The sequence below is a fragment of the Gobius niger genome (assembly GCF_951799975.1).
Source record: "Gobius niger genome assembly, chromosome: 16".
NCBI classification, from domain to species: domain Eukaryota; kingdom Metazoa; phylum Chordata; class Actinopteri; order Gobiiformes; family Gobiidae; genus Gobius; species Gobius niger.
In genome coordinates this window covers 18,160,799-18,182,408 of record NC_136867.1, presented here as the reverse complement: position 1 = coordinate 18,182,408, position 21,610 = coordinate 18,160,799, and the positions used below count along the sequence as shown (strand labels likewise).

Below are 21,610 nucleotides of genomic sequence, written 5' to 3'. Positions count from 1 at the left end.
TCGAAAGGACAGATATAATCAGCTGTTATTAGTTTATTTCTTCATAGAGCCAACTGGATAAGAACTTGGGAGAAGTTTGCTCCAGTCATAGTCTTAACATGTCAAATCCAAGCATCAGAAGAGGGAAATGATGAAGTAACACGATGCAGATAATTTGTGAGAATGCAGCTAAGACATTGTAAATATGGCCAAACAATTTAGAAAAAATCTCATTGTGATTTTTCTTGTTTCTACAAAATTGCAGTATTTGCTTGTGTAACTTTAGATTGTGATTACTCTTACAGCCCTTTTGGTGATTACATTCTCCTGTTAAATAAAAGTATTTAAATCGAATTTGACAATGTTGTAATAATACCCAAACCTCCCAAGTCCAGAGCAGCCGCAGCCTCTCCCTGTCAGATATATTCCCATATCCTGCGTTGGCCTCGGAGGGAAAATGCCAGACACTTATTTGGTCTGCTCCTCAGACTGGAGCAGTGCCAGAGGAAATGTCAGCAGTTAACCTTGTCTGGGGAGTAAAAAAAAAAAAGAAGCATTTTTTGCACCAATGAGCTTATTAGAAAGAAGACTTAAATAAAGAGCATCCAAACTGAATAAGTTATGTTTTTATGATCACTGGGTTTTTCTTTCTTTTAACTTCTACATTTTCAACATTACAAATAAACAACAGATAGAATAACAAATATGTTTCTTAATTCCGATCAATCAAAAATCGGTAGCACGGTAGCTAGTTCACATTTCTTGACAGGCTGATTAAAATAAATAAAATCTAGAGCTTAATATTTTATAAAAAAGTCTTTTATGTCTAAAACTTTCTGTCTCGTAGGGTAAGATCTACATGTACGGAGGGAAGATTGACTCCACCGGGAACGTGTCCAGTCAGCTATGGGTCTTCCACATCCAGAACCAGACCTGGGTCCTGCTCAGCCCTCGGGCCAAGGACCAGTACGCCGTGGTGGGACACTCCGCCCACATCGTGCCCCCCCTCCAGGAAGGGGACAATGCTGTGATGCTCGTCATGTTCGGCCACTGTCCTCTTTATGGATACATCAGCCAAGTGCAGGAGTATAACATCGGTGAGTCAGCGAGACGAGAGTGTCCCAAAACTATGAACAATGTGTCTGTGCATTTTTAATGTGCCCCAAAGCCACTGCCTTCTATTTTATTTAATGAGATGGAATCTGGAATAAGGTCATTACTTAAGCTGATACTTCATTTTCAGGATAAGGCCTACGCAGAACGCTTTTAGTTTTAGGCTTTATCTAAATGCCAAATGTCCAGTGTTTGAGAGGTTCTTTTTGTAATTTATAATAATCTGGAACAAGCCAATGTGAGTACCAGGCAAGATGCTATGTAAATGTATAGAATTAACAAGGAAGAGATTACCATGCAGTATCCAAGCTATAAGTATTACATGACAAGAAAGAAGTGACATCAAATTGAGTAAAGGAACTATTGCTGTTTGTGTCAAAGCTCAATATTTACAGCCGTCATCATATCTGGAGCATCTTCCACATTCATTTATGTTGATATTTTGCTATTATGATATATTAGCCAGTGTTTATTTTCTCTAAGCAAAACCCATGATCTCACACAGAGCACTATTGTAATCTTTTATTTGTCGTCTCTCCTTAGGGACGAACACCTGGAGCGTGGTATCCACAGACGGGGCGCTGGTGCAGGGCGGGTACGGGCACAGCTCCGTATTCGATCCCGGGACCAGAGCCATCTACATCCACGGAGGGTACAAGGCCTTCAGCGCCAACAAGTACGGCCTGGCGGGAGACCTGTACAAGTTCGATGTGGACAGGAGGAAGTGGTAAGAAAAACACTTTAGTATGGTCACATTTTGTTCGTCTCATTCGTATTAGGTAAAGCTTTGTAAATGGGCACATACTGTTCTTTATCATTAGCATTTGTAACAATTAAACTTGGGAAATGTTATGTTTATTTCAAATACTGTGCCATACCTCTATTGGCCTTAAACATACTGCATCATCTGTAGAAAATGAGTTTATAGTGCGCTTGTACTTTAGATAACATACTCGTGTGGTCATCATCTGGTTAGGGGCAGTGCTGCTCAGAAAGGCCACATTCTGTTGGAAGTGTCCACTATGGCATACTGTAATTTTTAAAATAAATGTATGAAGGCAGAACAATCACCTTATAAATGATGGTACAATGTGCTGTTTTTGTGGATTGGTGTGTTTATTTGTTTTGCTCTTTTGTTTGATAGGACCATCTTGAGAGACAGCGGCTTCTTCCGGTACCTTCACACAGCGGTGATCGTGAGCGGGACGATGCTGGTTTTTGGTGGAAACACTCACAATGACACGTCCATGAGCCACGGAGCAAAGTGCTTCTCCTCCGACTTCCTCTCATACAACCTGGGTATGTTTGACTCTCAACTTAGATCCACCACTAATCCGTCATGACGCCCAAGTCTGGATGCAGTTTAATCTGACAGAGAACCAATGCTTTGTGACTGGAAGCGTTACCGGTGATTTCCTAATGTTCTCAGCTTCATATGTTTGACAAATAGAAGATTACTTTTACACTTCTCAAGCATTGGTAAAGACAAACCATGGCAGTCACTGAACTCATAATGTACGCTACCTTTCCCAACAAATCTTTCCATAATGTTAATTTAAATTTGGCTGCTTCTCTCCTTGGGCCTGAATGTTTTACATTCACTGCATCAGCACCTCTCTGTGAATCTGCTGATCTCACACTTTGTCCTTTTAAGCACGGGGTGTTTTGCATTCACACGGTGCCACAAAGCCACAGGAGCAGAGATGTCTGTGTTGTGTTGTTAGACAGAAGGTCAGGAGTCTTTACACCGGAGGTAAACTACTGTCCCACCTCATGCATAAAGATCTCCAGACCTGCTAAGTGCTGATGAAGTGTTAAAATGGAAAAGGAGGAGCCTAAACATGCAGAATTTCAGGACTTTCACTTTCCATGGTTGCTTCAAGCACACTTGTGAAATAAGTAAGAAATGGCTCCATCTAGAGGATTAACGATGCATTGGTTTAGTAAAAGGAGGAGGCATATTTTTATGGAACGATTTGAACCAATATGAATGGTAAATATAGCTCTTTTTGTCCACAAAGAATAAAACTCAGCCATTCAGAAGACAGGTTACGCCAAAGTTTCTATTTTCCCAAGAAGCTGAAGATACTTTGACTTTGGCGGTTTAACTAGGAGGCTGACAAATGCATTCAGGCCTAATTTAGACAAAGCCCATGCATTTCAACTCTACTCAGTCACAGAATAGAGCAGCGCTTCCTAAAGTCCAGCACGTCGCAACCCCCTTATTGATCCAAAGATCCCACAGGGCCCCTAAACAATAATGCATTCACTTTCCAACGGATATGCAATGATTTTCCTCATTCTTTGGAAAAGGTTCATACTGTCTTCTTAGTTGAAACTATTAAAGATGGTTCTTTTAGTTGGACAGAAGATCTTTCCTTATTATTTCCCCCGTAATTTTACATAACAAATGATAAATGAGAGTGATTACAGGCTAAATACAACAAATCCCCATAAAGTTCATTTCAAACTAATTCATTAATATATAAATGATGTGTGGTTAACCTCTGCAGTGCCTCTGAGACCCGGAGCATAATGATGTGGTTTTACAGTATGTTTTAGAATGCATTGTCACTAGTTTCTTTCACATCCCATATTGTGACTATTTCAGCCTCATTAGCACGTGCGGCTTTAGTTTGTAGGAATGAGACTTCACTTCACATTGCAGTTTATCGCACAAATCCATTCGGTTTTCTGTTCCAAAGATGATTGACGGCCAGAGAAATGGGGGCCACACGCAGCCTGGACCAAATCGACTGCCTTTGTACATGAGAATTGCATGTTGTGACAGCTGCTTCTTCAACAAAAGGGCCGTCTTAAGCAGATCCGAGCTCGAAGAGGAGGCGGATAATGTGGTGATAGCTCAAGCAAAGGCATTAATATAATCCTCAGTCGATGTCCTGTTCGGTTTATCTATGTGCCCACTATTCTCATTTATCTATGTGCCCACTATTCACTCATTTAATTGGCATAATGAGACTAATCCTGCTTGTACACAAAGATAGTAGATTTTCCAAGACCAATGCTAAAAGAAAATATATATTTTTCCTGTGTCAACAAAATCTTATGTGGGTTGGATTTTTATTTAATTTCATTTATTCAATAAGTGAGCATTTCACGTTGACACGATCAGGAAAAGAGGTCACTTGCCGTTCTGTCTTGGTGAAGGTGAAGTAACAGAAATACTCTAGCTCAGTGGTTCTCAAACTTTTCATCTTAAATATCACCTCATAAAGTATTTGGCTTTTCACCAGAGTGAGATGAAGCCCAGACCTGGACTAAACCAAGTCTAAAAATGCAATAAATAAACTAAATCGAGATTAGACCAAACTGTGAAGCAATTCAGCAACAATGACATTTTATCCTAAGAAAATGTATATTGAAAGGGCAGATTGAAGAAAGCTAAAATTTGGAAAGTTGGAGTTGCATATTAAAGTCTGTGTCTTGTTTAATAACCATCAACAGTAACAAGTGGTTTGGTGTCAACACTCCATGATGTATTTGTCTTAACTGAAGGATGGTATGTCCGAGAAATCCTGTTTCACCCTTTGCCATAAAACGTGACTTTCCTTTCTTTCTAAAGGGCATAGAAAAGTATAACTATAGTGCCAGACTCATCAGCTCAGCCCCAGTCGGTGTCATCTTGTAATTGGAGAGTGCAGGATTTCCTCTTCTCCAGCTGTAGGCCCTGCCATCCACTAAAACTCAGTAATTGTGTGGTAATTATAGCCAAGATTGCCCCGCAAAAAGGCAACTAATTGCGCCTTCTTAACAAGCCGAACTCAATTACAGCAGTGAATTTAGGAGCTGTCCGCTGTCCTGACACTGCTGGATGAGCTTTGTGTCAAGTCAGTTTATTCCTGTTCTTGTTTGAGCCTCTAGGGGGCACTGTCCACCCGTGTATCCTCAATGCTGGCTGATGCCACTGGATGTGGGAGACAATGATGACTTGCACTGCATTGTGGGATGTGAAGGTGATGTACTGCAGCAATGGGCCGGCTGCAAAGGGCTTTGACTTTCACACTCAACTCTCCAAGTCCTTTGTTTTCACTGGGACCAGAGCTGAGGCCAAGACTTCAAAGTCTATTTGGGCATTTTTTGAGATCCACTCCCGGCTCAGACAATTTGCTTATTGTCTCTCCCAACTCTTTCGAATTTCAAACAAACCATGCAAGTCCTTTCAGTAACTTTCTATAGACCTTGCATGACATTGCATATTTTGTCCTTGATATCCTCTATTTGACTTTTTCCAAAGTTTGAGCTTGATGTTTTGACTCCCTTGGGCTTCTGTAGTTGAAGTTGAAACTGGAGTCAAATAATTCACAAATAACCCTTAATGTATGCTGTAGTGAGATAGAAGTTGTTTGCCGACAAAACTGGCTGCATTGGCTGCAACGTTTGATCCATCTAAAATATTTCCCACACAGTGCTGTATGTTTAGCCGTTTTGTCTGTCTTGTTGCGCTTGTCACAATCTCTGATGGGGATCCCATTCTCACACTTGTTTAAATCTACTGTATATGATTTCAGTGTCAGCACTCCAGACATGGTACAGAGCTGCCACAGAGTTGTCCATCATACATATGCAGATTGACTCCATTCAACCTGTTTTTCTATGTGACGACAAGGAGCGAAGCAATAAATAAAGTCGTACCAACAGTTCATCACATCTTTGTCACTTGGTTGTCCTTCGGTCGCAGCAAAACAAATGCTTAGTATCAGAAAGTGATGAAATAACAACTGTTGCATGGTTTATACACTTTATAAGCAATAAAGATTTGTTTGTGGCTGCTTCCTATCCAGGTCACTATGGGCTTTTGGAGGGTAAAGTTTCATTTCACGCTCTACATAGAATGCTTTAGATCTATGATTTTCAAACAGGTGGGTTGGGAAGTAGGGACATGAAGACAATTTTAAATTAAGCTTTCTATTATTGACAACCGAAATATGATATATATACAGCAACAAAATACAATGAATGGAAGCAAAGAGATGTTGCTGCTTTGCTTTGATTGCTGGTGGCCATAGGGTTTAACCCATTTTCACCCAAGCACAAAAACATTACCAGGGCATTGATATGAAGTCCATGGTGTTCCAAGAATATGCAGACATGTGAAAATATATGTTTAATGTCTGTTTTAATTAGCGGGTTGATAGTGATTTCAATGGAGTTCTATGAGCACAATGCTAATGTGAAATTGCCACATAAACACATCCTGCTCTTACGTACAGACACCTGGCTGCATCAACCAGACCAGATATGACCCTTTTGCTTTTAGTGGACTATAAACTACAGTAACTTTGTGAAGAAAGAAATGTTATATAAAGAAATATTATTTTTACATGTATTAGAGGAGGGTCTGATCTCTGAACAAAAAATAACGTTTTTAAAAAATATCAATCCACTGAGTTATAGCTCTCCAAAGTTAGGAGCACGTTTTTGTGTTGAGGCTCCCACAATGTAACTTTTTTTAAAGGGTGATTGATGGTTGAATACTTTAGGTCCTCTTACTTAAGCTGTATTGTGAAAAATATTGCAAAAATATCATTGTTGTTGTCCAGCAGATCTTATTGAGGCTGTGTTTCTGACTGAAAGACACACATTATGTTGATTGATGTTGGACTATGAGCTGTTGAGACCTGACTTCTTCTACGTAATTGTTTCTGTGCAGCGTGTGACGAGTGGACGGTCCTTCCTCGGCCTGATCTGCACCACGACATCAACCGCTTTGGACACTCGGCGGTCTTCAGTGAAGGGTATGTTTCATGTTATTTTTCTTCAAACCTGTGGTATTTGGGGTAAAGCGTGAAATTCTTTTGAAAAACACTCAATAAAGTCAGTACCAAATGTATGCTGAATTAGGTATGGCTAAAATTAGGCTAAATCATCAGAAAACGAATTCGTAATAAAGACTAACTCAATAACAAAACTCTAAATTAGGCAAAGAAGTCAACTGCAGCGGAGCTTGAACCACCTGAAGCAGCCCACGTATTATCTGTGCTCAATGTGCTGCATCACAGTTTAAGAAAGCACTGCGACAGGGCTTAAGCAAAAGCACTATATTGTAATAATAGCTTTGCATTTCTAAACAATACGCCTTCATTGCCAGACAATTTGTTATGACATTATTTTTAAACCACTTTTGTTACACTTTCATTTATTTATATTTCCTCATTATGTCTTTAAGGGTTGTTTTGATATCACTACAGGTATTGGTTTTGGTGAGAACCTAAAATACCACCAAACCAATACCATGTGTGTCTCTAAATAAGAATCCATTGATGGCAGCACCGTTGGCTGCATCTTGGTCAATGCTGCTTAAATCAAATACTGGCTGTGGAGGCTCTGCAAGATCTAAGAATTCAATCATAGAGAAAGAAAAGACTTGGCGTCTTTTAACAGGCCTTGCTGTTGTTTTTGTCTTACACTGTGTGGTATTGGACGGGCATCAGCAGCCACCCTGAGCCCATGTATCTGATGGGAAGAAATGGTATTGGAAAAACACTAATACAGTGGGGAAAAAAAGTATTTGGTCAGTTTCACATAGACATTGTATTGGATTTTGGCCAAATACTTTTTTCCCCACTGTATCTTTATTCATCCTCTGTTTAATGTTTGAGAATCGACAGTATTCCCATTTATGAACGGGACTATGTATGAAACCATTTCATTTCCCCCGTAAGAAATATAGTTTCTCTCCTTAGACTATCTTTCACTTGAAGCTCTCTGTTAGCTCCATTTGTTGGAAAATTGCTCCCTGGACAGTAATGCCTATAATGGCTGTATGAAGATACGAATGGAACCGTTTTTGGCAGAGCAGTGCGTTTCAGTGTGCGGATATTACAGACTATAGACTTTTAAAATTACAAAATGTCTTCCTAAAATCAAATTACCGTCAGTTCCCTCCATAAAAAATACATATTTTATTTAATGGGGAGAAACCAGTGTATTTCCTTGTCATTTTTATAGAGCTAGACCTATATTCCCAAAGTGAGGTAATTTTGGGAGAACCTTTTTATAGATTTGCGCTGTGTACAATCTGCTGTGTTAATAGTGAGCTAAATCATATTTATAAGACAGAGTTGCATATTAAAGCTGTTTGACTTCATTTAGATAAACACAATGACTTTAGAATGCGCTCATAAAACAGTCACACAGATGAACCTGAAGTGGCTATATAAAGAACATTATCTGAAGGAGAGTGAATGGCTCGCCTGATATAGTGTCAGTCATTAAAAAACAAACAAACAAAACAAACCACACTTAGTTCCAACTGTCAGCTTTTGCAAATGAAATAAACCAAAACTTGATGGTGCCATTTTCTACACTGCTACTGCACCTGCTACTAGAATCACAGCTAGCACTACAATAATATTGAGTAGATTGCATACAGTTTTCATAAATGAATTAAACTTTTAATGTCATTTCAAATGAATTCAGAAGCTTGTTTCTGCAGAACTGGTCAATGAAAGTAACTCAACTATAGGGTATGTAGCACAATTACAGTTTTAAAAATGGCACAATAAAATAGGCAAGATTTAAGCTGTCACTTTGTTAGGTTTATTGTCCACTGGTGTTAGTTATCAGATCTAGGACCCCAAGCCATTGGGCTCTGTGGATTTCTTGTTAGAGAAATGACAGTGTGTGAGCTTTAAGGGACTATACGGAGTTTAAAAATGTAAAAAAATGTCCTCCCCCTACATGTTCCAGCAATGTCCTATGGTGTAGAATGAGCCCAGACCTGTTCACCACAACTGCCTCTAAAATCCTGCACTGTCACTCAAAAAGTTGTTACTTCGGGTCCGAATTGCCGTCATGCACGAGCTTAACATAGAAGATGCACACGTACACGTATGACCTGAGGTGGCAGTAGTGAGTAACAAATGGCCAACTTGCATCTAGCCCCTTTAAAGGACCTTTCACACCAATGCGATAATCGATACCATACCATACCATACCAACTTTATTTATAAAGCACTTTAAAAACTGTACAGTTGGCCAAAGTGCCGCACACAGAAACAGATGCAAATATTTACAGTAAAAAAATATGAGGTAAGGAGTACAACAACAGCAGCAATCTCAATTTGCATTAAACGCCAGAGAAAAAAGGTGCGTTTTTAGGAGAGATTTAAAAACAGGAAGGGACTGGGCCTGTCTAATCTCTAATGGCAGCTGGTTCCACAGCCGCGGGCCGGCAACAGAGAAGGCCCGATCTCCCCGAAGTTTGCGCTTGGTTTTTGGGACAACCAGTTGCAGCTGATCCGCTGACCTGAGAGCACGAGAGGGAGCGTAAGGCTGAATCAGGTCAGACAGATAGGTGGGGGCGAGGCCATTCAGACTTTTAAAAGTAAAGAGAAGAATTTTGAAATCAACTCTAAATCTGACTGGGAGCCAATGGAGAGAAGCTAAAACCGGTGAGATATGGTCATGTTTCCGTGTCCCTGTTAAAAGCCGAGCTGCAGCGTTCTGAACGAGCTGCAGTCGAGAGAGCGCCCTCTGGCTCACACCAGCATAAAGGCCGTTACAATAATCCAACCTGGTCGTTACAAAGGCATGTATTACAGTCTCAAAATGCTGCCTTGATAAAATGGACTTCAATTTCGCCAGTTTTCTCAAGTGGAAAAAACTGGACTTAACGACAGCGTTGATTTGTTTCTCAAATTTGAGTTCGGGATCCACTCTTACGCCCAAATTGGAAACAACCGGCTTGACGAAATCAGACAAAAAGCCAAGGTCAGGAGGGGTGCAATTAGGGCCACTAGGGTCAAAAACCATGACTTCAGTTTTGTCCTGATTTAGGCATAAAAAGTTAAGGGCCATCCACGCTTTGATATCACTGATGCAATCGAAAAGGGGCCTAGCAGCATGTGGGTCACCCTTCTTTAAAGGCAGGTAGATTTGACTGTCATCGGCATAACAGTGAAAAGTCATGCCATGTTTTCTCAGAATGGAACCAAGTGGGAGCATGTACAAGGAAAACAATAAAGGGCCAAGTATTGATCCTTGTGGTACCCCACATGACAAAGGGGCCTGAGAGGAAACGCATGCACCAAAATTTACACGGAAGCATCTGTCAGTCAAATATGACTGGAACCACTGCAAGGCTGAGCCACGAATTCCCACCCAGTGTTCAAGCCGTGAGAGGAGAATCGCGTGGTCCACTGTATCAAATGCAGCCGTCAGATCTAGCAGCACCAGGACAACTGAGTAGCCAGCATCAGTTGAGATAAAAATGTCATTAAAAACACGAAGAAGTGCCGACTCAGTGCTGTGAAGATTTTTAAAACCAGACTGAAAAGTTTCAAAAATGCTGTGTTCATCTAATAGATAGTTGGGAGGGGTCAGGTAGGTTTTGACGGATGTCGGGACGGATGTGTTGGTCGTTGACGCCGGGTCCGTGGAGGGACGGTGAAGCCTTTTTTGGTCGATTGCGTTTGTCAATTCGGCATCTCCCTGCCGCCGCGCTCGGAGTGCTGTGATTGGATGAGTGTTACTGGCTGGTCAGCAAGTCAGCTGAATATTAGAATGAGAGCTTTGTTTTTGAGTAACTAAACTCTCTAAATTTGTCTCCCTCGCACTAATGTTTTATCAGCTGGAAAAATATACAAACTATAAGCTATGAAATAAAAAGTCGATGGGACTATCTGAGAATACAATTCACTCGCCTGAGACTATCACTACACAGCATTTGAACGGGGACCGAGGCTATTTGTTTACACTTTAGTACTAAACGTACACTACAAACATTTTGTGCACGTGCACTGTGCAGCTATCAGGCTCGGTCTGGGGTTCAGTTCGCTTCAGTGGAGATGTTGCTCTCAGCAGGTGAGACGGGGTCAGACGAGAGGAAACCTGAGCTTCCCCCCCAAACAGTGACAGTGGGTCGGGTTGGTGTGAATCCTCCTTAAGACGCAAAACACAATGCAAACATTAGCAACTTTTATATCCCATTTGCCTAATATGTGGGGACACAAATGGGTAATTGTTATGAAATCTTAAAAATAAAAACCTCTTCTCTACCCTGGTATAAGGACATGATTAAGTGTTATGGTTATCAATCAAAAGATATGACTTGCCCTACAATGCATGGATTTCTATCTTATCACCATTAGTTTATGTGGTGCCTTCAGAGCAAATTGAAAGCATATCTGAAAGACATTTTTGATGTAATTGCCGACATTGCCTCCCCCCGTGACTCATCTGTCCCAAAAATGAAAAAGGAAAAAGGAGGTATGGCCCGTTCGTTCTCCTCTCTCTAATCTGAGCTCACAGCAGGACGTCCAGAACAAGAGTTTGAAGTGTGCCCTTTTATGATCCGTGGAGACTTTTGATCAGACCGGCGCAAATTGTCCCCGGTGCCCTCCCGCCCCGCCACACACTCGGAGCTGCACCGGGACTGATCCTGTAGCGTAGCGGCGGGGCAGGAGTGTTCAGAAATGCCCTGGACTGAGGAGGGGAGTCCGCTGGGAGGTGGAGGCGGCAGACAGCGGGGAGAGAGAGCCGGCGCGTGGCAGGGATTTAAACAGACTTATGAGCGCGGAAAGATGAGACACCCCTTATAGACAAAGCTGCTCAGATCTACCCAGATTTAGCCAGGAAAGTGGATGGACTTTGGAGCAGAAATGGACAGGCCAACTTTGTTCATGAGTGTTTTTTTTCTGCCAAATAATCCTTTTATATTTTGGTAATTTAGTCTTCTACTGCTGAAACACTCTGATCTGTGTTTCCGGCCTGCGTCTATCTGATTTGTTAGCATGCTAAAAATGATCATACCAGCAATATACAAGCCTTTTCCTTACACACACACATTAATTTGATTTTCCAATAATAAACAGTTCCTTCTCCTCCCCTCTCCGCCAGGGTGATGCACGTCTTCGGCGGTTTCAACAGCCTGCTCCTCAGCGACGTGCTCCTGTACACCTCTCCCAGCTGCGCGGCCTTCTCCTCCGACGCCTCCTGCGCCCAGGCCTGGCCCGGGATACAGTGCGTGTGGAACAGCACCCAGTCGACCTGCCTGCCCTGGGAGAGCGCCGAGACAACACCCGAGCTGCCCCCCTCCTGCACCACCAGATCATGTAAGTGCCCACTGCTCAGGGAAGGTAATAATAGGTCAGTGCTTTCAATCCCACCCCATCTTCGGCCATTACTTTAGGTCATAACGTTTGTATTGTATCATCAAATTGACATCATTTTAACATCTAAGTATAAATAATTCAAAACGCTACTCAGGTAAATGTTACCATCTCTGCCCGTCTCAGGTAATGGGACGTGATTGGGGATTCACGTCTTAGTCGGCTGTTCTCCAGGCTCCACAGCTCGCGCCCAATGAGATGCACTGTCTGTCAGGAGCTGCTTGTTAGTCACACACTGCCAGTGCCCATGCAAATCTCTGACTGAGAAAAATAGACGAAACGTGGCCAGCAGAAGAGTGCATTTGTGGCAGCAATGAGTCCTATTATTATTATTATATGTAGGGCAGCAATGATTCCTTGATTACTTTTGAAAGCTCATTGAAAGATCAAGCTTATTTCTATTTTAGTGTACCATTTAGTATTAAGAGCAGAGAAAGGGAAGATTATTTTTTCTTGCAATACCAGCTGTATTGGAGGAAAAAGTAAAGGTTTTCTTGTACAGATCTGATTCAATAAAGTTTTTCCTTTTTCTTTAGCCTGTAGATTTATCAATTGTGTGGCGATAATGCCAAATAAACTTGAAACTGTTCTAATAAAACCTTAGAAATGCTACACAAAAATACTTCGGCACCCAAAGTCACCTCTCTTTTCATTGTGCCCATTTCCCATGATCCCCTGCTTCCGCGTTGCTGCAGGTAATCACCAGGGACAGTGTAGCCTCCTCAGCTGCTCCCCACTGACATTTCTCTTACTGCAGTTTGCGGTTTGTCATTTGTCACAAAAACGCTCCTATTTCCACAACATGCTGCCCCCATTTCTCAGTCGGAGCAGCTCCCTCCGCCAGAGTCAACAGATGGGAAACTGCTGTGGAGCCCAAATCTCCCGCTCGGTTAATACAGTGTCAGGCCTCGGCCGCTGCTGGCCTCACCCTGCCCCACTTTCAAACATCTCCATTTGGACAACAAACCGCTTGGCTTCAAAACTTATGGCATTGGTCACAGTACATTTTAATCATTGCTCTGGGGCTGTGAGGTTTGTCATACAATCGTGCTCACGCTATCTATGGTCAAATATTAAAGGAGATCATGCAATATCAACTTTTTTGAGCTTGAGTATTTCACTCCATTCACACAGTTTTGAGTAATCCTCGGGTAAACCTGTTTAATTTAGCTGTTCTTTCTTCTACGGTGTCAGCACTTTGTCATGTACTTCCTGGATACAATTGCGTCATTGTTCATGTTGTCCCCTATTTCTTTGATGCAAATGTGACCTTGTTATGTACTGTATTTATTATTTTTGTTTGGCCAGAAATGACGGTTGCTCTGCCATATTTGTGTACCCTTCAGTCTGTAATTATTCAGTCTTATGCCTCTCCAGATGCTGACAGTGAGAGGTGTGACCAGTACACGGACTGCTACAGCTGCACCGCCAACACCAACGGCTGCCAGTGGTGCTCCTCGCAGTGCGTGTCCATAGGAAGCAACTGCACCTCCGGCTTGGTGAGAAAAAAAAATCTGTAGTTGCTGTTGTGACACGGCAACATGTAACCTGGAATGTTTCAGAGTGCGGCTTTGATATTTTACACTGTTAATTAAACACACAGCCTGAAATTACAGTAATAATTTATGTCAAACATCTAGTACTGGCAGAGCGTGTTCAAAAACCCCATGCCTTTAATGTTTTTAAATGAGAAAACTCTAAATCCAGTGCAGAATGGTGTTGCGCTCTGGGGCTTTTGTTTCTGCCTGTATGGTGAACAATGTCTTGTTTAACATTGATTAAAACAATAAATAAATGTCGTAACAAGATGTATTGATATAACTGACAGCCTGTAATTCCCTCACTGTTATAAATGGAAATATGTCGGCGTTTCTGAATTATGCTTAAATAAGTGACGGATGGAGCATGTTCTTGATCCCGGCTCTAAATCTGATTTATCAACTGAGATTAAATTTGGGCTCATTAAGATTCTGAGCGGCGCACGCTGAGCGCTCGTATGTCTCCTCTGGTTTATGTTTGTAGCGTTTTCTATGGCTTTTAGTGCCAACAACTCAGGCTTTCTTGAGTAAAATGATTCATCCTGAATAAAAATTCTTGAATATCAAGGAAAATTCATTTATTATTTCAGTTGTTCAATTCAGGAAACATGCAATAAACGACTGCCTTAATATATTTTTATTATCTATTTTGCTGAAAATTAGCCTGTGCTACAATCCTTAAGTACATGATGTTGGAGACCTGTTTGTTTATGACACATTAAAATATTACCACCAAAGAAATTTTTATATCTTTTCACATGGGTGAAATACAAGAACTTAGTCTCATTTAGATGATTTGTGATCTAAAATTATCTACTATTTGTTCAAAACAATAGCATTTCCTTTCATAGTAATGCTGATTTTATTTTGAAATCTGATTATACAGATGAGAAAGTGGAAAATTGTAGCAGTGTATTGTCCTGATTTTATGTTCTATTTTTAGGGGGCGATTGCAGAGTTTGAAGGCTGCCCTAAGGACAATCCTTCTTCTGTTTGCAACAAGAAAACGAGTTGTAAGAGCTGCGCCGTGGACCAGAACTGTCAGTGGGAGTCCAGGAACCAGGAGTGCATCTCTCTGCCCGGTACAGCACACAGAAGCTGGACAGACCCACATTATAAATAATGCATCAGTTCAGGGGATCAGCTCTCCAAAACACAGTCTGTTTATCTGGCACATGTCAGACCAATGATGCACTGCAAGACAGAAGTTTATTTTTTATTTTTATTACACCACATTTTACACAATTCCTTACAGGCGAGGTATGATATTACAGGTTGATTTAAATCAGATATTGAATCAAACTTTTCTTTTTTTTTTATATGCAAACAAATACAGTTGATCATAAAAAATGTATTTTCCATTGATTTGCATTAAATTGTACACCATTAAATCCAAATGATAATATACAACTTTACAACATCAAGACTTCTTTTTAAGTTGCATTTAAAATACTGTCTCACCTCTAACCTTTTCTATATATTTTGCAGATAACGTTTGCGGTGAGAGCTGGCATCTCGTTGGAAACTCCTGCCTTAAGTTCATCACAGCCAAAGACTCGTATGACAACGCTAAACTGGCCTGTCGGAGCCACAACGCCGTCCTGGCCTCTCTCACCACTCAAAAGAAAGTGGACTTTGTGCTGAAAGAGCTGCAGATCATGAGCGTGGTGGTAAGGACTTATCCAAAAACTTCTCTGCTGCTTCCGCTTTTTTATGATGTTACAAATACATCAATAGCTAAGTTTTGCTAATAGAAAGCTCTTTCTGTTCATTTGGTGAAGCGATGAGACCATGTTCGGCCTAGCAACTACTCATGAACATGCAGACTCTATACCGAAATGCCTTGTTTGGTCTGGAAGTTGAACCCAGGACCCTCTTGCTGTGATGACAGAGTCCAGCCACGACAACATGGTGACTCATAAGAGCCATAGCAGGCAAATGTTGATTTTTTTTTTTTTCCCATCTTTGAACTGCTTGATTGGAAGAACAAACTCTTCCCTGTAACTTCCCAGCTAATCCTTGCACTTCTCTATTTTTTCTTTTCACTTTTTGGATTTTCCTCTTGTCAATCGGTGAGCTGCAGTAGAATGTTTTGTCTGTGGTTTTCTTGGGCCACTGAGCATGAAACAAATCTCCCATTAACAGAACGGTTCCTCTGAGCTCCGACATCTCTTACGCGCTCCGTTAGAGCAAACATCCAGAAATCTATCCCCGGCCATCGACTCTCCTCCGCGGGGCGAGGCTAGATCATCCCAGGCAGGTCGGGCGGCTGCAAATGAAGGTGAAGGTGTGAAGGACGGACTGACAAACGGCTTTACTTATCTCTATTTCACTGCTGCCACTGGCTATAACGCACATAATATAGAGATATGGATCTGCAGTGTTTACATGGAGGAGCTGGGGTTATTTCAGGTGCACGTAAGATGCTATATTGCAATTTCACTCCCGTTTAGAGCTGATATAGACCAAACTGTTAAGTGTACTTGAATAAATTGTAGCTGTTTATGTGTAGAGGGCATTTAGATGGTAGAATTGTATAAATAGCAACATTACCTAGTGCGTTATAGTGTGATGTATTGCCTAAGAAAACTCCAGGAACATTGTGGCACAGCTGTTGGTGCCGTCGCCTCTCCCTGGGCTAAGTGTTGCCTTTGTTTGTTTGTTCTTCCCAAGTCTGTGGCTGAAGCTGAAACCAGTAAATTGGTTGGAGGTCTAGCGCCAAACCGGAAGTGCGTCAGCATCCGCCATGATAAGAAGCCTCCGAATAGTCTGTCAGTTAGGAAGGAGTTAGGGAAAGGAGCCTCAATGCTAACTATCATACCTCCTTTAGCATTGGGACCTCTCCCTCACCAGCGATTAGGAGCTATGTGCCGTCCCATAAGCCACTGTTGCAAAATACATGTTAGAGTCACCACAGCACGGTCACATGTCATTGTTTTTAAAGAGCCGCCTCAGGCAATGGCCTAAATTAAGGCAGTTTGTGCTTTTGCTTTCATTTAACAGAAACTTAATCCACATGGCTAATTTGCATACATTGTGCGGCATCTTTGTCTGAGGATGAATCAAAGGACAGGATTTGGTGGAATATTTGTCCAAAGCAATTACATTTTTTTCGATAAAGCTGGAGCTGTGGTAGGTAAATCTGCAACAGCTTTTTATCATTGTCTGTTTACTGTGTGGCTTGATGTTATTATTGCGGTTCATGTTTGAGTAATTAAAGTCAGCGGCTGCAGTAGGAGTGTTTTTGGAGTCCAATACTATATGGGTGATGTAGTTTTTCATGTCACACCTATTGGCGACGTCACTTCCCCTGTGTTTTCCACCCTGGGGGAGGACAGTCAAATTGGGCAAATGCTGCCGAAGCTCTAGTTCTAACTGCATAGAGATCTAACAGTTGACCCCATGAAAGGTTAAGGGTAAGGAGGTAGGACCAGGACATAGGGGGTATTATTTGAGGAAGTCAGATGCAGCCCTTGAAACTTTTCTCCAGCTATAAAGATGCAGGACAACGGATGGATATCAGCTTATGGCCACAATTCGATGTGTTTACATGAGTAACTGGTCCAACCAAGTAAACAACTAAATTAGCATAAAATGGTGATTGAACTTGATTCTGATGAGTCTTGCCCAAACATTCATGGCTCAAAGTCACAGAAACTTCCAGTACAGGGGGACTTTGAATCTACAGTTCATATATAGTGGGTTATTAGCATCGCTTTCCTTGTGCTGAATCACAGATTAAATAGCCTCATACTTTTAATCATGCTAGTTACTGACCTTGCCTTGAATTATTGGCTAAATTAAAGGCTTGTCGTCAAAACCAAACTTTTGATTGAAAAAGTGTTGCAATTCCAACACTTTGTAATGCCATACGGTTGACTTAAAACAAACCTCTTCTCAGTGTGAAGTTGCATATGGAATCTTCTAGACCTATACCTTAATGAGGACGAGTCTTTGAACCTGCCCTGAACTCTAGACTTGTGTGTGGGTATAAAATATGTATAAAGGGAAGCTGCATTTCCAAACCCTAATTAAGATGTTCTTTAATGTTTTCATCCTGTTACCAGTATAGCCCAACATAACTCGAGACTAAATCATATGCAGCACTGGCCTGATCACAAGTAAACCGTCTAAATATTTCATTATGTGCTGACACTTTAAGTTGACTGTTGAGCGTTACGTAATCCCAAAAGGGCCCAGAGCTCAGCAGAGGCTCCGTCAGGCTGCTCTGCTCTTTAAGGTACATTAACGGCGTCAGTAAAGCCTTCATCACTGCAGGTCCTAGAGATGGAGGCGAAAGTCTGGATGATTATATCGCACTGTGACTTCTACCAACTAAATATAGACCAGTCGCCAGTCTGAAATTATAGTGATATTATATGGCTGGCTGTGGACATTCAATCATTGCTTTTCTTACTTGCTTTACTTTTGTAACTTTTGAATAGTTTTCTTTCAACTTTGTAATATACATATATATATGTGCAGTATTTATAATTAGGTTGAAAAAGACCCTTTCATCACATAATTTTGGGGTGAGTAGCACTTATTACTACCCATGTATGTTCATTAACATGCACTGTCCCGACCAAATGAACCATTAAATAAATGAATAAAATAGACAGCATGCTGATTTTGCTCTCAAAGTTGTTCTGTTGGAGCCTTTAGAATCAGAATCGGAATAGTTTTTATTACCATTGTTTGTAAACCGGTTCACAAACTAATAATTTCTCTGTGAAGACGTGCAACATTACACATAAAAACATAACACAGAGCTTAGATAAAAAAAAATAAGCTATAAAACTTCAAACGGTAGCACTATGGGGCATGCATAAAGAATATTAAAATAAATGAGAGAAAAAAAATAAGACAATTGACATCGAACAACATCGGGATTGGATTTCCATATTGTGATAAAGTGATAAGTGATTGCAGCGGATCTAAGTGCGGACTTACCACATAGTGCAATGGAGCAGATTACAGTCTATACTGTTACTAGGTCTTGTTATCGTTGACGGTGGTGGGGAAAAAACTGTTCAAGTGGCGGGATCTATGGGTCTTGATAGACCGTAGCCTCCTGCCTGAGGGGAGAGAGGTGAATAGTTCGTGTCCAGGGTGAGAAGGGTCAGCAGAGATCCGACCCACACGCCTCTGGGTCCTGGAGGTGAACAGGACCTGGAGAGATGGGAGCTTAAAATGGGCAAAAGGTGATAAATATGTATAGCTCTTGTCCGAAGTGATCAATATTTCTGAAACGTCCAAGGAACAATAATGTGTAGATGACGAGTAGTGTCTTGCCCATATGGTTGGATCCAAGTCATGCCCCCCACGTATTGAAAGAAGCCTGAATTTGTGCATTTGTTCTGCATTGCACTGAATTGCAATGAACAATTCCTTTGCCATTGTCAAATATGTTTTCCAGTACAAGGCGATGATGACTCCGTGGGTGGGACTGAGGAAGATCAACGTCTCGTACTGGTGCTGGGAGGACATGTCTCCCTTCACTAACACGTCTCTCCAGTGGTTGCCGGGGGAACCCAGCGACGCAGGCTTCTGTGGATACTTGGCTGAGCCTGCCTTCAGTGGACTCAAGGCCCAGACCTGCATCAACCCAGTCAACGGCAGCCTGTGTGAGAGGCCAGGTGGGTCTCCTATATGTTCCGTTACATTAAGTTTAATACAAGTCCCCGCTTTTTATTCACTTGTTGGAAGCATTCCCTTGAAACTTTTATTGAACAGTTACTTGCAGAATGAAAAACAATATTGCTTTGTTGGTTATGGTTTGTCCCTGTAGCTTCACTAAACAAGCTCCTATGTTAATTAACTTGAATATATTGCCTTGTTGTTTTATTTCTTTTGTTATCCGCAGCGAACCACAGCGCCAAGCAGTGCCGGACGCCGTGTGCCATGCGCTCCACCTGCAGCGAGTGCACCAGCGGCAGCTCCGAGTGCATGTGGTGCAGCAACATGAAGCAGTGCGTGGACTCCAACGCCTACGTGGCCTCCTTCCCTTTCGGACAGTGCATGGAGTGGTACACTATGAACTCGTGTCCGCGTAAGTCCACTCTCTCTCACTATCCGGCGACAATGGGGACATGTTTGTTGATCAAAGAGATTTTTCTACACAGCCTCAAACACTCAAGTCGCCATTTGGATCTAGGGGTTGCGAAAGTTGGTCAGATCAGTTGACTACATAAATATAGGCCACTGAATGATGGATGGATCTGTTCTTCCTAGATGGCACAGGCGTATTCTAAGCCCATGACCCCAGTGAGAATCTTTGGGATGTGCTGGAGAAGGGTTTACACAGTGGTCTGACTCTCCCATCATCAATACAAGATCTTGCCACTGAATATGCCCTGTAAACAAAGCTAAAGCTGGTTCAATGAAAGATTGTGTGTGTGTGACCTTTTTATGTAGTGCCAAAGGCAAAGTGATGAGAATTCAATGGTCGTGATTTATATTTTAATATAATAGACAATGGCTTTCTGCTACAAGGGTAAAAATAAATTACTACTGTTTTTATGCACATGCCTTTTATATGTTTGAAAAGAAACTTTTGCACACAAAGTCTTAAGACGGTCTCAATCGACAAGAAGGAAAAAGATAAAAGAATCCAGAGATTTTTTTCTATTTTTACGAACGACCCCAAAGGACAACGAGAGGAAATGTGATGTATTGATAAGTGTGATTAATTTATAATGAGAAGTGCTCTCACTATAAACAGTGAGGAAAAAGTTTGTTTCCAATTATCACATTTACATTTTTAAACCTCTAAAGAAACTCCTCATCGCTGACATCTTAATTGATAGTTAAATAGCAGCACCTTCAGTCATTGCTCCCAAGTGAAAAAGAGGTGTTGATACAATATTCTGACGTAACAATTCTGCCTTCAGCATCTCTCGAGCCAAAGCCCATTGATTACACATAAACTGTATGCTTTTTAATGGGGGGGAAATCTCAGCATTGCATTTTTTTATTCCCACAACTCGCTTCCAAATAGATCACTCCCGGTGCCGTATAGAAATGTAGTGACAGCTGCGGGAAATTGTGCAGTGAAGTATTTGGAGTCAAGATTCAGGCACGTACATACCCAACAACTACTGAAGTGTAATTTACAAGGTGCGATTCATTTAAAAAATCATTAAGGAAATCAAAGTTGCGTGAAATGTCGCCCCACATCATCATAATTCTCCAGCTTTTAACGTGCTTTCAGTCAAGTAACATATTTTTCGACTTAAAAGCACACAGCAGCAGTGGGTTTGAACGCCTCTACAGTATTTGTAAAATAGCCTGTTTTATCAGAATGGTTTCTAGTGTCTCTGTGGGAAAGCAGAGAACAGTTTCAATTCATGGTAACATAGTTGGTCAATTAAGTGTCCAAATATCCATTCACTGTTGGAACTGCCCTTTGGGATGAAAACACACCGTGGAATAGGATGTCATGCACCAAATTAACATATCCAAGGTCAAGTATCCACAGAACTGTATACATCCTGTGTAAATCAGACGCTTTTCTGGTTTGAGCTGGACCCTTGTTGTTTGCACTTTACTTTAAAACGCAGTAATACCATGGTGATAGGATGGAAATGGCAGGGTATCAAGGCATAGCAATCGTGCATTTTGCATTACCTTGGAAAATAATGTTTTCCGTTAATTGACAACCATTGGTTATTCAATGCGTTGAATTGTAAAATGGCATCAAGGCTGACAGGTTGCATCGAGCTTGTGACAGACAGATTACACACATAATGGACAGAAATGGCGTGCATTGTGAACAGGGCTCGCACTTTTCCATATAGCGGTCTTTCTTCTCATCCTTTGATCATTGCTTCGAGGTTGTTTATTAAC

General features: G+C 41.4%; 1 protein-coding gene across 1 annotated transcript in view; it reads left to right on the top strand.

Moving 5' to 3' along the window:
• Positions 1–21,610, top strand: part of atrn (attractin) — a 141,499-nt gene that overhangs the window by 30,023 nt on the left and 89,866 nt on the right. Inside the window, exons 8-17 of the mRNA XM_079573306.1 lie at positions 827–1,076; positions 1,636–1,819; positions 2,237–2,391; positions 6,764–6,848; positions 11,953–12,167; positions 13,602–13,723; positions 14,706–14,844; positions 15,251–15,432; positions 19,182–19,401; positions 19,629–19,814. Coding sequence (XP_079429432.1) covers positions 827–1,076; positions 1,636–1,819; positions 2,237–2,391; positions 6,764–6,848; positions 11,953–12,167; positions 13,602–13,723; positions 14,706–14,844; positions 15,251–15,432; positions 19,182–19,401; positions 19,629–19,814 — 1,738 coding nt within the window. The remainder of the gene's footprint in view (positions 1–826; positions 1,077–1,635; positions 1,820–2,236; positions 2,392–6,763; positions 6,849–11,952; positions 12,168–13,601; positions 13,724–14,705; positions 14,845–15,250; positions 15,433–19,181; positions 19,402–19,628; positions 19,815–21,610) is intronic.